Here is a 17,414-nt window from a genome sequence, read left to right as displayed (position 1 = left end):
GCCTACAAGAACTGGAGGAACAACAACAAAGACAGCCCAGAGCAAGCAGAAGGAAGGAAATAACCAAGATCAGAGCAGAACTAAATGACATAGAGACTAAAAGCACAATTGTAAGGATCAATGAATCCAGGAGCTGGTTCTTTGAAAAGATAAACAAAATCGACAAGCCTTTAAGTAGGCTCATCAAGAAGAAAAGAGAGAGGATACAAATAAACAGAATTAGAAATGAATGTGGAGAGATTACAACTGATACCACAGAAATACAAAGGATCGTAAGAAATTACTATGAAGACCTGTATGCTAAGAAATTTGAAAACCTAGATGAAATGGAGACATTTCTAGAAAAATATAATCTTCCAAAACTGAATGAAGAAGAAGCAGAAAACCTGAACAGACCAATATCAGCAAAGGAAATTGAAGCAGTCATCAAGAAACTCCCATCACACAAAAGCCCTGGACCAGATGGTTTCACAGGAGATTTCTACAAAGCATTTAAGGAAGAACTAACCCCTATCCTTCACAGACTATTCGAAAAAATCCAAACTGATGGAAGACTCCCAAACTCTTTTTATGAAGCCAACATCATCCTAATCCCAAAACCAGATAAAGACACAACGAAGAAAGAAAACTTCAGGCCAATATCACTGATGAACATAGACGCTAAAATTCTCAACAAAATATTAGCAAACTGCATCCAGCAATATATTAGAAAGATCATCCACCATGACCAAGTGGGATTCATCCCAGGGATGCAAGGATGGTACAATATTCGCAAATCAATAAACATAATACATCACATCAACAACAGCAAAGACAAAAATCACATGATCATATCAATAGATGCGGAAAAAGCGTTCGATAAGACACAGCACCCATTTCTGATAAAAACACTCAGCAAAGTAGGAATAAAGGGAGCAGTCCTCAACATAATTAAGGCCATATATGAGAGACCTACAGCCAACATCATACTCAATGGACAAAAACTTAGAGCTTTCCCACTAAGATCAGGAACAAGACAAGGATGCCCTCTCTCACCACTCCTATTCAACATAGTATTGGAAGTCCTAGCCACAGCAATCAGACAAGAAAAAGCAATAAAAGGCATCCAAATTGGAAAGGAGGAAATGAAACTGTCACTGTTTGCAGACGACATGATAGTGTACATGGAAAACCCTATAGACTCCACTCAAAAACTACTCGACCTAATAAATGAATTTGGCAAAACATCTGGATACAGAGTCAATACCCAGAAATCAAAGGCATTCCTGTACACCAGCAATGAAACTGCAGAAACAGAAATCAGGAAAAAAATCCCATTCGACATAGCAACAAGAAAAATAAAGTACCTAGGAATAAACCTAACCAAGGAGGTAAAAGACCTGTACTCAGAAAACTACACAACACTGAAGAAAGAAATTAAGGAGGATACAAACAAATGGAAGCATGTACCATGTTCATGGATTGGAAGAATTAACATCATCAAAATAGCCATACTACCCAAAGCAATTTATACATTCAATGCAATCCCTATTAGAGTACCCATGACATATTTCACAGATATAGAACAAACATTTCAGAAATTCATATGGAACCATAAACGACCTCGAATAGCTGCAGCAATTTTGAGAAGAAGAACAAAGCAGGAGGGATCACAATACCTGATATCAAACTATATTACAAGGCCACTGTAATCAAAACAGCCTGGTACTGGCATAAAAACAGGCACATAGACCAATGGAACAGAATAGAGAGCCCAGAAATAAACTCAAGTCTATATGATCAATTAATATTTGACAAAGGAGGTAGGAGTATAAAATGGAGCAAAAACAGCCTCTTCAACAGATGGTGTTGGGAGATCTGGACAGCTACGTGCAAAAAAATGAAACTTGATCACCAACTTACGCCATACACGAAAATAAACTCAAGATGGATAAAAGACTTAAATATAAGCCGTAACACCATAAAAGTCCTTGAGGAAAACATTGGCAGGAAAATCTCAGACATTCCACGCAGCAACATCGTCACAGACACATCCCCTAAAGCAAGGGACATAAAGGAAAGAATAAACAAATGGGACCTCATCAAAATAAAAAGCTTCTGCATGCTGAAAGAAAACAGCACCAAATTACAAAGAGAACCAACAGTATGGGAAAACATATTTGCCAATGATACCTCAGACAAGGGCCTGATCTCCAAAATATATAAAGAACTCACACGACTCCACTCCAGGAAGACAAACAACCCAATTAAAAAATGGGCAAAGGACTTGAACAGACACTTCTCCAAGGAAGACATACAGAGGGCCCAGAGACATATGAAAAGATGCTCAGCATCACTAGCCATCAGAGAGATGCAAATTAAAACCACAATGAGGTATCATCTTACACCAGTCAGAATGGCCAACATAAACAAATCCACAAACAAATGTTGGAGAGGATGTGGAGAAAAGGGAACCCTCGTGCACTGTTGGTGGGAATGCAGACTGGTGAGGCCACTGTGGAAAACAATATGGAATTTCCTCAGAAAACTAAAAATGGAACTGCCCTTTGACCCAGCAATTCCGCTGCTGGGATTATACCCTAAGAACCCTGAAACACCAATCCAAAAGAACCTGTGCACCCCAATGTTCATAGCAGCACAATTTACAATAGCCAAGTACTGGAAGCAACCGAAGTGCCCATCAGCAAACGAGTGGATCCAAAAACTATGGTATATTTACACAATGGAATTCTACGCAGCAGAGAGAAAGAAGGAGCTTATACCCTTTGCAACAGCATGGATGGAACTGGAGAGCATTATGCTAAGTGAAATAAGGCAGGTGGTGAGGGACAAATACCATATGATCTCACCTTTAACTGGAACATAAGCAATAGAAGAAAAAAGCAAACAAAATATAACCAGAGACATTGAAGTTAAGAACAATCTAACAATAGCCAGGGCGGGGGTGGGGGGTGGGGGCGGGGACAGTGGGTAGAGGGGATTACAGGAACTACTATAAAGGACACATGGACAAAACCAAGGGGGAGGGTGGAGAGGGGGGAGGGAGGTGGGTTCACCTGGGGTGGGGTGGAGGGATGGGGAGAAAAGGCATACAACTGTAATTGAATAACAATAAAAAAAAAAAAGAAAAAAAAAAGAAATTGGAAAGACAATCCACAGAATGGAAGAAAATATTTGTAAATCGTGTACCTGATAAGGAACTTGTATCCAGAATATATAAAGAACTCTTACAACTCAACAATAAAATGACAAATAACCCAATTTAAAAAATAGGCGAAGGATCTGAACAGACATTTCTCCAAAGAAGATAAGCAAATGGCCAATAAGCACATGAAAAGATGTTCAATATCATTATCCATTGGGAAAATGCACAATTTAAGTGCCATACCACCTCATACCCCCTAGGGTGGCTGTAACCAAAGAGACAGAAAATAACAAGTTTGTCTTGGATGTGGAGAAGTTTGGACTTTCATACAGTGCTGGTGGGAATTTGAAATGGTGAAGGTACTTTGAAAAATAGTTTGGCAGTTCCTCAAAATGCTCCATATGATCTAGCAATCCACTCCTACTATGCATACCTAAGAGAAGTTAAACATACGTCCACACCAAAAACTTGAACCTGAATGTTCATAGTAACTTATTCATAATAACATGGAAACAATCCCAATGTCCATCTACTGATGAATAGATAAATAAAATGTAGTATATTCATATGGAATATTATTCAACAATAAAAAATGAAATTCTGATATATCCTACAACATAGATGAACTCTGCAAATATTATTCTAAATATTAAGCCACATATTTAATGGTTCCTCGTGTGAATGTAGAATAGACAAATCTACAGGGGCAGAAAGCAGATCAGTGGTTGCCTGAGACTGGAAGGTTCAGAAAGAAATGGGAATTGACTTCTATAATATAAAATTGTGATGATGGTTGCACAGCTCTGTGAATTACACACTTTAAATGGGTGAATTTTGTGGTATGTAAATTATATCAATTAGTTGTAAACAAAGTTAGGATCAAGGAAATACAATTTTTAATAGGAGACACAGATAAGAAAGGGAATAGAACAAAGGTAAATAAGCCGTAAAAGTTAAGGGTCAGATGACTTGAGCCATATTCTGACTCTAAGCTTCTTGACATGCAAAGGAAAAGTCTATAGCTATTTGATAGATTTCATGTCCTTCAAATAATCATGTACGACCCTTACTATCTTTTACCTAGATTTTTCCCCACAGAATTAAATGGTAGACAGTACAGTGTTGTCTTTTGGTGGGGATCTATATTGTATAGATATTCCATGCTGACTGGTGTTTGGGGGTAAGGATTGATTGATTCTGAGTACAGATATCTGTGGAACTTTTATATTACCCAACAAAAATTCTTGCCTGTTATCCCACCTCTTCTCAGAGATATGCATGACCATAGTTCTGTCTTTGAGCAAATACTCTGCAGCAAGGAAAAGATGGATTAGAAGGAGTGATTAAGTTGAAAGGATGACTATTGTAGCATTCCAAGTGAGGCATGATTAGGAACTGAACTTTAATAGCAAGGATAGCATAAAGGAAAAATTTGGGAACAATTCATGAGGGATAATCAATAGTTTTTAATGACTGGTTGGTTAAGGGAGGAGATGGTGTCCAAGTTGGCTTCCAGTCCTCTGTCGTAGAAAACTGAATGAATGATTCATTCACTTGGTGAAGGAACACAAATAAAAAAGCAAGAGTAAGTTGGGGTGACAGATGATTTTAGTTTGGAAAATGCTGAAATGCCTACACTGTTTTGAATTGATGATATTCAGCAATTCCCTGCCTTTTGGAAAAGTGTGTAGAGTGAGAACAAAGTAGTATTAGGGTGATAGCCTCCTTATGAATATGCTTGTATCAGAATGGTTAGAAATTTCTGAAGAAAAGCAGATCTATTACTGTTATTCCTAGGTAAATTGTTTTTCAGTAAGTCACAGTGAAAATTCTGAAGGTGAATGTCACCAGAGAGTGATGATGGACTTAAGAATTTGCAGCATGATATTTTCTTTTATTTTTAAAAAGATTTTATTTATTTATTTTTAGAGAGGGGAACGGAGGGAGAAAGAGAGGGAGAGAAACATCAATGTGTGGTCCCCTACTGGGGACCTGGCCAGCAACCTAGGCGTGTGCCCTGACTGGGAGTTGAACCAGTGACCCTTTGGTTCTCAGGCTGGCACTCAACCACTGAGCCACACCAGCCAGGGCGCAGCATGATATTTTCTTAAGAGGGAAGGAGTAAGGTTTGGATAATAATGATACCACATTTTAGCATGTATTATCTACTAAATGTTCTGGTGTTCTCTTTAATTAAGTAACACATTGACAGAATTAAAACCCTGCAACTTTGACATAGTACCTAATGGAGAGAGGAAGTTTTGTTTATATTGCTACAAATCTGTATAGACTCACTTCAATGACTGTTGCCTGTGTGTTGAAATGGAGCAAATGTAATATGATGCTTGATTATACGTATGTCATCCTATTTCCTATCTCCCTTAAATGCTGACCTATCTTTAAAAAACAAAACCTATCACTTAGATGTGCAAAGAAAATATATCTTTATTTTTAAATAATTGATCTAAACTTCTCATGGGCTCTCATCACCCCCCTTTTTTTTTTAATTTAGCTGGGGAATCATGAATTAAACTTGATTAATGCCATCCAGTTACTTCCATTGAAAAGTTTCTTGTGTGGGGATATAAAGTACAGCATAGGAAATACAGTAAAAAATGTTATAATAAATATGTATGGTGCCAGGTAGGTACTGGAAATATCAGGGGTAACATTTTGTAAAATATATGATTGTCTAGCCACCATTCTGTGCACCTGAAACCAATACAAAATAATATCGAATGTAAACTGTAATTGAAAATAAGGTATTTTTAAAAGTCTCTTTTGGGTGAATGCTGAGATTTTTAGATTTTTCTCCCTATTCCATATTCCTGAGGATGCCATGTAGGTAGGTGATCATATCTCTTGCTTTGCCCTGAACAGCTCTCCAATATGTGCCTTTTGTTCTGACATAATTTTTAACAGAGCTCACTTTTATCTCATAAAGGTCCCAGTTTGGACAAATAGCCACCCTAAGTAGGCATAGTGGCAGGCCATCGGGGCGGGGGGGAGGAGGGGTGAAGTTGGAGCTTGAAGTGTCTGATATCTACAAGTTGTCTCTGGGAATTTACTAATTTGTGCTGCAGGTTTCAAGACTTATTCTGTACCTGGGCTGGACTCTACGGATGAAGTCATTGGTGAACTTAGGGCCTTATTAAGGGCTTGAGGTTTTCCACTGCTGAGTTTTTTCCTCACCTTTGTTTTTGTTGCTACCCCAAACTCCCCGAGTCTTCTTGAAGTCCTCCATCCAGGCTTTGACCTACTTGCCTTTTTGCAGCCACTGTGGTAGAGTCACCTCACCACAGTAGCTCTATGCCAAGTGTTTTGGTTCTAAATCTGATCACCTTCCACATTATTCTTAGTATGTGGAGCCTTGAGAATTTGTTCACAATGTTCAGGAATTAAGGGACTCTCAGGAAGGGCAGCTGAGGCTCCCTCTCTGCCTGAATATCCCAAGCTCTTACTTTGATGTTGATTTTCCAACCTGTGTAGATGTCTACTCCCTGAGTTCTACAGGATAATTAATTGCATATAAATGTCCTTATTTTAAGTATTCTTTGAGGATTCGTGAAAGTTACTGAAAGATTAAGAGGATACTATTAATTTGTTCTTATTACAGAGTGATGACATTAGCAGACGAAAATATTTCTCCAAAACCAAAGGGTACTTCAAATTCAGAATCAGGTAATAAGTAGTGAAATTAATTTTCATAAATCTGCATTTTATTATTTTTGTCACAAAGCAGTATATATTAAGAAAATTGGTAGCCCAGGAAACTGAGTGCTTTTTAGCTTGGTTGTATTTAAGAAACGAAGATACGTGAGGTTAGAAACTGGGTCTTAACTGTCATCACAGTGCCCATCATTAGTTCATTTAATAAATATTTCCTGAGTATGTACTTGCTGTATATGCCAGTGTTCCAGTTGTGTGTCAGGCTCTTTACTAACTGTTAGAAAACGGAGAAATAACCTCTATTCCTGTCCTCAAGGAGCCAATAGTCTAGTGATAGAGACAACAAATAAGCTAGAAATTTCTCAGGCAACTCTTGCTCAGTCTCCTTTGCAATCTTATGTACTGCTATTAGCCATTAAATGTGGGAGTTCTTCAATGCTAGTTCCTAAATTTTAATCTCTTTTCAATCCACCCTCTGATAGGTGCAGGCGTCCTGTAAAAAGCAAGGCTTCCAAATATTTTCTCAAAAGTTGCCAGTTTTAGCAAATAATGATACGGAAAGCCTAGTTAAATTTGAATTCAGATAAGAAGCAAATAATTTTAATATAATTATATCACAGATATTTTAAAGAATACTTTATCATATCTGTCAGATTATTCAACCTATATTGCTTTTCTTCTAAAACTATTACAAAATTGCAGTTATTAAATTAGTTTTTTTCAAATTTGAGTTTTCTATATTTATAGTTAATGACAAGTTAAAAAATTAAAATGCTAAAGTGTATTTTTATTCACAGATAATGCAGCTTGCAAAGTACTTGCTGAGAAAACTTATCCTTTAACCCCTGAGAAAACAAAGAAAAAAGTAAGTATTGAAGCAGAATAACTATATAAACCATACATTTCATTAACATAGGACATACTTTAACCAATACTTTTATAGGAATTATTTTTCAGCTATTTAAATTAATAATTCAAAACATTTTTTAGAGTTTAGCAATTGTATCACATTATTACTTCATGAGTATGTAATCTGTGTAAGTTTAATGGAAGAGAATTAAAATTTATAATTTTTTCAAGTTCATTTTGGATAATTGGATGTCTGTTGATCATTAAGGCAAAACTAAGACATTTGTTATGTGGCCAGAACAGCGTTTTATGCTGAGGAATGTGTGTGAATTATTACATTAGGCCAAGAATCTAGAGATCTCTGGGCTTAACGTAGCAGGAGCTACTGTCTAGGTGGCTATTCGAAGCTCAGCATGATTCCAAGCACTTTTTATTAATTATATCTTTCTTTATGGCATTCCTATCAGGTAAGCTTTTTTCCCGTTGTTTTTTTATTTTGGTTTTACCTTTTTATTGCTTAGAAAAATGAGGTTTAGATGTTAATCAGTATGTTTAACGAGTTGGTGGCAGGTCTCTCTGGATCTAAAACCTGTGCTCTTTCCACACACCATAATGTTATTGCGTACATTGGGGAGCCCACTGAGAGAGGGGAAGAGTGTCTGTCAGCAGAAAGGCTCATTAGTACGAAGTTACAAAGATTTTTGGTGCGAGATTGTGGTAGCTTTGACTAAGGTATAGGAAGAATGGAGAAATATACATGGATTTAAGAAGATTTTGTCTATAGAGTTCATGGATTGAAAATAGAGGATGAAGGAGTGAGAGATGTTAAGACAGACTTCTAGGTTTCTGTCTTAAGCAACTTTGGTGGATAAAGGTGTCCTATGTAATGTGATAGGAAAAGCAGGTAGTCTGAGGGCACACAAAGATGAAAATGTTAAAAAATCTGTTGTCTATAAGTCTGTAGGTCAGGGAAACAGAAGAGGAGTGAATAATATTATAGATATTTTTAAATTAATGGAAATGGATAAAATCACCTGAAAAAGAATATCTATAGAGTACAGAAGAGAAGGGGGTCCAGGATCAATCCTTGGAAAATTCTATATTCAGGTAGAGAAGAAACAGAGAGAAGGAGGAAAACAAATATTATATGCTGTGGTAGAAGCCAAGAAAAGAGAGTGTTTATTCCTGAAAGTGAGAGTGTCAGCGATGCTGAATGCTGCTAGGAGGCCCAGTGTTGTAAAGGGACCTCCAGTCCAGCATATAAGGAACTTAGAAGTTACCACTCTCTCCTAACAATAAGTAAAAACCTGAACACACTGAAAAAGCGACAACTCTTTTTTTGATCCACCAGAGAAGTAAGGACACAGGGCATACTGCTGCACCCAAATGTGGAAAGACAGACGGGGGTACAGAAAATCACAACTTATTGGAGCAAAAACACGTGAACAGAAACCTCCTGAGAACCAGTGCTGGGGTGTGAAAAACAAAAGCATGACTAATGAATTACTGGAAGTTTAGTGTGGACAACTCTGAAAGTTAAAAGCTTAAGGGGACCCAGTCATCAGGGGACCTTCACACTTTTGTCTCTACTGGAGTTTTATCTCCAGGAACTCTACAAGATCCTGACAGTGAATTTCAGAAAAATCCCCTCATGCTTCTACTAGCGGGGATGGAAAAGGAACCATTTTGAAACACACCAAAATACTCTGTTTTTCTTAAGAAAGCCTGCCCTCAGGAAGAAGTATTTTATCAGAGCCTAACTCATCCAGGGGAAGGGAAATAACCAACTCCAGGCAGTTCTATCCTTCCAAGTAGGGGAAGGAAAAAACTCTAGCTCCCTCTAGCCTTCCACATTCGGGGAATGGAAATACATAACTACCGCCCCCTCTAGCCATGCTGTCCCACCTGGGGACAGGGGGCAGAAACTGAGAAGCACTGGTTTGCTGAGAAGTTCACAGACAAGGGGTAAAGACTAGACAAAAAGCTGAGACTTAATCACAAAACTATAGAGTGCTTCCCATCCCACCACTGTATACTACTAAAGACCTATTTGCCACAGTTCCTATCACCCAGTACATCACGCTCACATTTTAGCAATATAGTACACGGCATACTACAAGGTAAAAAGGAAAAACAGTTTGAAGAGACTGAATGGCATCAGATCCAGAGTTATAAGTAGTGTTACCATTACCAGACCAGAAATTTAAAATAATTATGATTAATATGCTGAGGGCATTATAGGAAAAAGTAAACAACATACAAGAACAGATGGGTAGTGTAAGCAGAGAAATGGAAATTCTCTAGGGAAGAATTAAAAAATAAGTTCTAGAGGTCAAAAACAGAAAATAAAAAGAAAGAAATTCTAGAGATTAAAAACACTGGTAGGAATGAAGAATGCCTTTGATGGACTGACTCATTAGTAGACTAAACACTGCTGAGGAAGGAATATTTGAGTTTGAGGATATGACAATAGAAACTTCTGAAACTGAAAAACAAAAATAAAAAACTGAAAAAACCCCCAAATATTCAAGAACGATGGAAAAACTATAAAATATGTGACATATACATAATTGAAATTCCAGAAAGAGAAGAAACCATGAAAGGAACAGAAGCAACATTTGAAGCAATGTGACCGACAATTTCCTAAAATTGATGTCAGACACCAAACCACAGATGTAGGGTGCTCAGAGAACACCAAGAAGGATAAGAAGGACAGACCTCGTACACCCAGTACTAAAGCACTGCTAAACCAGGTAGAGGTTAAACCAGGGCCACAGGGCCACATCAGCCTCATGGTTGCCTTCAAAGGCTGAATGTAATTTCAAATTCTTAACAGTTAAGGAGTAGTTACATTTTTACAGTCCTAAAAGTATTTCAGCCCTTTGAAGGCAACCATGAAGCTGATGTGGCCCCGGTGAAAATGAGTTTGACACCCCTGTGTTAAACAATTATTAACAGACCTAAAGGCAGAAATAGACAGCAATGCAATAATATTAGATACTTCAGTATGCCACTTTCAACAATGGATAAATCATCCAGACAGAAAATCAATAGGAAATAATGGGCTTGAACTATAGTTTAGACCAAATGAACCTAACAAATATACACAGAACATTTCCACCAACAACAATGGAGTCCACATTCTTCTCAATAGCACACTGAACATGCTCCAAGACAGATCACATGTTAGGTCACAAGTCTTAACAAATTTAAGAAGATTAATCTTATCAAGTATCTTTTCCTACCACAGTGGTATAAAACTAGAAATCAATAACAGGAGGAAAGCTGGAAAGTTAATAAAAAAAATATGCAGAAATTAAAACACACTAGTGAACAAGCAAGCAAGGAGATTAAATTGGTAATCAAAAACCTCCCAGCGAATTAAAGGTACCAGATGGCTTCACTGGTGAATTCTACCACACATTTAAGGAAAATTTAACACCAGTTATTCTTAAAATCTTCCAAAAATTTGAAGAGGAAGGATTACTTCCAACCTCCTTCTATAAGGCCAGCATTACTGATAACAAATTCAGTGACACTGAAAGAGAAGAAAATTATGGGTCAATATTCCAGATGAACATAGAATAAAAATCCTCAACGAAATACTAGTGAACCAGATGCAAGAGCACATTAGAAGGGCCATATATCATGAGCAAATGGGATTTATCCCTGGTATGCAAGAATAATTAATATATAAAAATTAATAATGTGATACATTTACCACATTAACAGAATGAAGGACAAAAATCATCATTTCAATAGATGTAGGAAAAAGTAGTAGACAAAATTCAACATCTTTTCATGATATTAGATATATCATGAAAACAAATTAGATATAGAAGGATTGTACCTCAAAATAATTAAAGGCCATATATGACAATCCCACAGCTGATGTTATACTCAAAGGTGGAAAGTTAAAAACGTTTCTTCTAAGATCAGGAACAAGACAAGGCTGTCTTGCCACTTGTATTCAATGTAGCACTAGAAGTCCTAGCCCGAGCAATTAGGCAATAAAAGAGAGTTATCCAAAAAGAAAGAAGTGAAATTAGCTCTGCAAAAGATGTGATCTTATACATTGAAAACTGTAAAGACGCTGCCAAAAAAACAAAACAAAACCCTGTTAGAATTAATAAATGAATTCAGTAAAGTTGCAGGATACAAGACAACATACAGAAATCTGTTGCATTTCTTTTCTTTCTTTTTCTGTTTGCATTTCTATACACTAACAGCAAACTATCTGAAGAGATATTAGAAATTAGAAAAAATATCTGCCCCCAATTCATGAGCTCCTAAACCCTTGTAATTTACTAAGTGATAAGAACTGGAGAGCATTATGCTAAGTGAAATAAGCCAGGCGGTGAAAGAAAAATACCATATGATCTCACTTATGAGTGGAATCTAATCAACAAAACAAACAAGCGAGAAAAATAGAATCAGAGATATTGAAGTAAAGAACAAGTGATAGTAACCAGAGGGGAGGAAGAAGGGGGATAACGTGGGAAAGAAGGGGAGGGGTCATGAAGGAACATGTATAAGGGACACATGGACAAAGCCAAAGGGGGGTGGTAGCATGGGGTGTTCAATTGTACTTGAACAACAGTAAAAAAAAATAAATTATTTGTTTATGAAATAAAGAGAGAGAGAAAGAAAGAAAAGGAAAAGAAAGAAATTTTGAAAACAAAGAAAGAAAGAAAGAAAAGATCTGTAGGAGTAACTTGTTTTATTATTTGGCCCCATTCCTGACAGGTTTCCTGAAACCCTTGTAAATTCTTAAACAATTAGAGCACTAGAGGATTCTTTGTTCCAATGAGGCATGTTGGATGGGCTCCTGGGTGGCTCCTAGGTGGGGGTCAGTCACCAGAAATACCTAGCCATAATTAGAAGCTTGGAATTTTCAGCCACCTACTCCCCTGCCCCAACCTCTTTTCCACAGAGGGAGGGAGGCTGGAAATGAGTTAAATAATTGAGTATGCCTACAAGAGGAAGCCTCCATAAGAATCCCAGTAATGGGGGTTCAGAGAACTTGTAGGTTGGTGAACATATCCACACTGGAAGGGTAACATACCCCAACTCCACAGGGACAGAAGCTCCTGTGCTCAGGACCCTCCTAGACTTCACCCTATGTATCTCTTTATTAACTGTTCATATTTATTCTTTATCGTGTCCTTTAATAAATTGGCCAATGTAAGTATAAGTGTTTCCCTGAGTTTTGTGAGCCACTGTAGCAAATTAATTGAACCTGAAGCAGGGATGGTGGGAAATTCTGATTTGTAGCCGAGTTGGACTGAAGTCATGGATAATCTGGGAACCTACTCTTTGCAATTGGCATCTGAAGTAGGGTGGGAACAGTCTTGTGGGACCGAGCCCTTAACCGTGGGATCTGACACTATCTATAGGTAGTAGATAGTGTTAGAATTGAGTTGAATTGTAGGACACCTAGTTGGTGTTACAGAGAATTGTTATTGTGGGGGAAGATTTCCACATACTTGGTGGTCAGAAGTGTGAGTGTTTTGTGTGAGTAGTAAAGGAGACTCACAGATGAAAGGCTCATAGGAGGAAAAACTGAGGGTTTTTTTCTTTTAAAAACTCATTTACAGTAGCATAAAAAACAAAATACTTTGAGATATATTTATCTGAGGAGGTAAAAGACCTATTCATTGAAAATTATAAGATATCGATGAAAAAATTTAAAGAGATACAAATAAATGGAAAGGTATTCCTTGTTTTTGGATTGGAAGAATTAATATTATGAAAATGTCCAGCTCTGGCTGGTGTGGCTCAGTGTATTGAATGCCCGCCTGTGAACCAAAGGGTGGCCAGTTCAATTCCAGTCAGGGCACATGCCTGGATTGTGGACCAGGTCCCCACTAGGGGGCATGCAAGAGGCGACCACACATTAGTATTTCTCTCCCTCTCTTTTTCCCTCCTTTCCCCTCTCTGAAAATAAATAAACTATTTTTTTTAAAAGAAAATGCCCATACTACCCAAAGTGATCTACAGAGTCAATGCAATTTCTGTCAAAATTCCAATGGCATTTTTCACCATCAGAAATAGAAAAACTTTCCTAAAATTTGTATGGAGCTACAAATTCCCCAAATTGCCAAAGTAATCTGGAGAAGGAACCAAGCTAGAGGAATCACATGTCCTGATTTCAATCTATATTACAAAGCTATAGAAATGAAAAGAGTATGGTGCTGGCATAAAAACAGGCGTATAGACCAGTAGAACAGAATAGAGAGCCCAGACATAAATCCACACATTTACATCCAACTGATTTTTGACAGGGGCGCTAAGAATACAAAATGGGGACAGGATAGTCTCTTCAATCAATAGTCCTGGGAAAATTGGATATTTGTTGATACATGCAAAGAATGCAACTGGACCCCTATCTTACACCACTAACAAAAATTAACTAGAAATTGATTAAAGACTTAAATATAAGACCTGAACCATAAGACTCCTAGAAGAAAACATAGGGGAAAAGCTCCTTGGCATTGATCTTGACAGTGATTTCTTTGTTAAGATACCAAAAAGACATGCTACAAAAACTAAAATGAGCAAGCGGGACTACATCAAACTAAGAAGTTTCTTGCATGGCAAGAAAATGTGAGGAAGTATTTGCAAGTCACATGTCTCATAAGGGGTTGATATCCAAAATATATAAAGAACCTGTACAACTCAGTAACAACAACAACAAAAAGCGAATAATCCAATTAAAAATGGGCAAAGTACTTGAATAGACATTTTTTGAAAGAAGATGTACAAGTGGCCAATAGACACATGAAAAGGTGCTCAATATCACTAATATCAAGGAAATGCATATCAAAGGCACAATGAAATGTTACCTCACACTTGTTAGGATGGCTATTATCAAAAAGACAAGAGACAACAAATGTAGGCAAGAATGTAGAGCAAAGGGAAACCTTATTGATGAGAATGTAACTACTACCATTATGGAAGACTATGTGATGGTTCCTCAAAAAACTGAAAATAAAAGTACCGTGTGATTCAGCAGTCTCACTCCTGGGTATATATCCAAAGGAAATGAAATCAGTATCTGGAGGCAATATCTGCACTTCCATGTTCATTGCAGCATTATTCACAGTAACCAAGATAAAGATACAACCTAAATTTCTTCAGTGGATGAATGGATACAGAAAGTGTGATGTAGATACTGGTATTAATGAGCCACAAAAAAGAGGATCTCACCACTTGTGACAATGTTTCTAGGCATTATGCTAAGTGAAGTAAACAAAAGAAACAGATACTATATGGTTTCACTTATATGTGAAGTCCTAAAAAAAGGAAAAGTCAATTTCATAGAAACAGAATAGAATGATGGTTGTCAGGGTCTGAAGGGATGGGGAAATAAGGGATGTAGGTGAAAGGGTGCAGACCTTTATTTATAAGAATAAGTTCTGAGGATCTAATGTACAGCAAAGCGATGATAGTTAATAACACGGTACTGTATATCTGAAAGTTGGTGAGAGTAGGTTGTTAGTTTTCTCACCATGCACACACACACAGTTACCTGTGGGAGGCGATGGATGTGTTAATTATCTTGATCTTAGTAATCATTCCATGTCTCCATGGATGATTCCATCGAATCATTCAATGTAATGTGTATCAAATCATCACCTGTACACTTCAGCTATATACAGTTATACTTGTCATGTATTCCTTGACATAAGTGGGAAAAAAAGAAAGTGAGAAGTAATGATTATGTATAGAGCTAGACTCTGAAGAGAAATAAAGAAAAAGAACAGTAACAGGAGGGAGAGGCAGGGTTGGAGGATGTTTGTTTTGCTTTAAAGATGGTATATACTGGATCATTTTTTAGGGCAGGTGGAATTATGGTAGGGAGGAAGAAGGGATAGCTGAATGTAACCCAGTAGGCAACTGGAGGTCTCTGTGACCTAAAGATCTAGTTGAAGTTGGCCTGAATTTCACTTCTTAACCTAAAAGCAATAAAAAGTCTTCTTCATACTTTCTATGTTTTCTTTTCTATGCTTCTTTACTTCCTCATGGTTACATTTCCCTTTCCTGCTTTCATGCATACTGTCTCAGTTCCTGCTCCACCAGTTCACACACACACACACACACACACACACACACACACCTATATTTGTTGAGCATCTTATAATTTAAGTGTGTCATATCTTGCATTAAATGTAATTTCTTATGCTCTTGTATCATCTGTCTCTTCAAAAGCTCTGCTCCTAGTAGGTATCTTTTCCTGACTATTACTTCACCATCCCTGGAAAGCTGATATACCCAAATTTCCCTACATTTCCTCAAAGAAGATGTACAAGTGGTCAATAAGCATGTGAAAAGATGCTCCTATCGTTAGTCATTAGAGAAATGCAATTAAGAACTAAGATTATTACTTCAGGTCCACCAGAATGACTGTAATAAAAATGACAGATACCAAATGTCGGTGATGATGTGGAGAAGTTGGAACATTCAAACATTCTGGTGGGGATGTAAAATGGTGCAACCATTTTGGAAAACAGTTTGGCAGTTCTTCAAAATTTTAAGCATGGAGTTACCATAGGTCCCAGCTGTTCTACTCTCAGGTTTATACTCAAGAAAAATGAAAACATACATTCTCATGAAAACTTACACATGATACCTCAGACAAGGGTCTGCTCTCCAAAATATATAAAAAACTCACACGATTCCACTCCAGAAAGACAAACAACCCAATTAAAAAATTGGCAAAGGACTTGAACAGACACTTCTCCAAGGAAGACATACAGAGGGCCCAGAGACATATGAAAAGATGCTCAGCATCACTAGCCATCAGAGATGCAAATTAAAACCACAATGAGGTACCATCTCACATGGGCCAGAGTGGCCAACATAAACAAATCAACAAACAAATGCTGGAGAGGTTGTGGAGAAAAGGGAACCCTAGTACATTGTTGGTGGGAATGCAGACTGGTGCGGCCACTGTGGAAAACAGTATGGAATTTTCTCAGAAAACTAAAAATGGAACTGCCCTTTGACCCAGTAATTCCGCTGCTGGGATTATACCTCTAAGAGCCCTGAAACACCAATCCAAAAGAACCTATGCACCCCAATGTTCATAGCAGCACAATTTTCAATAACCAAGTGCTGGAAGCAACCTAAGTGCCCATCAGCAAATGAGTGGGTAAAAAAACTATGGTACATTTATTTACACAATGGAATTCTACGCAGCAGAGAGAAAGAAGGAGCTTATACCCTTTGCAACAGCATGGATGGAACTGGAGAGCATTATGCTAAGTGAAATAAGCCAAGGTGGTGAGGGACAGTTACCATATGATCTCACGTTTAACTGGAACATAATCAACAGAAGAAAAAAAACAAACAAAATATAACCAGAGACATTGAAGTTAAGAACAATCTAACAATAGCCAGAAGGGTGTGGGGAGGGGACAGTGGGGAGAGGGGTTTTCAGGAACTACTATAAAGGACACATGGACAGAACCAAGGGGGAGGGTGGAAGCAAGGTAGGGAGGTGGGTTTGGCTGGGGTGACAGGAAAGGGTGGGGAGAAAATGCAGACAACTGTAATTGAACACTAATAAAATAATTTAAAAATTGAAAAAAAAAACTTACACATGAATGTTCATAGCAACATTTATTCATAATAGCCAAAAAATGGAAACTACTCCATTGTCCATCTATGATGAATAGATAAAGTATGGTATATCCATATAATTAAATATTATTTGGCAATAAAAACAAATGAAGTAGTGATTCATAGT

The 17,414-nt window shown here is 37.4% G+C and overlaps 1 protein-coding gene across 1 annotated transcript in view; it reads left to right on the top strand.

The window, feature by feature from the left end:
• Positions 1-17,414, top strand: part of MEIKIN (meiotic kinetochore factor) — a 71,426-nt gene that overhangs the window by 26,388 nt on the left and 27,624 nt on the right. Inside the window, exons 8-9 of the mRNA XM_053913157.1 lie at positions 6,762-6,826; positions 7,612-7,679. Of these exons, the coding sequence (XP_053769132.1) occupies positions 6,762-6,826; positions 7,612-7,679 (133 nt within the window). The remainder of the gene's footprint in view (positions 1-6,761; positions 6,827-7,611; positions 7,680-17,414) is intronic.

Source organism: Desmodus rotundus, chromosome 10 (assembly GCF_022682495.2).
Source record: "Desmodus rotundus isolate HL8 chromosome 10, HLdesRot8A.1, whole genome shotgun sequence".
NCBI classification, from domain to species: domain Eukaryota; kingdom Metazoa; phylum Chordata; class Mammalia; order Chiroptera; family Phyllostomidae; genus Desmodus; species Desmodus rotundus.
The sequence above is the reverse complement of the archived record's forward strand: the minus strand, read 5'-3'. Positions and strand labels throughout refer to the sequence as shown.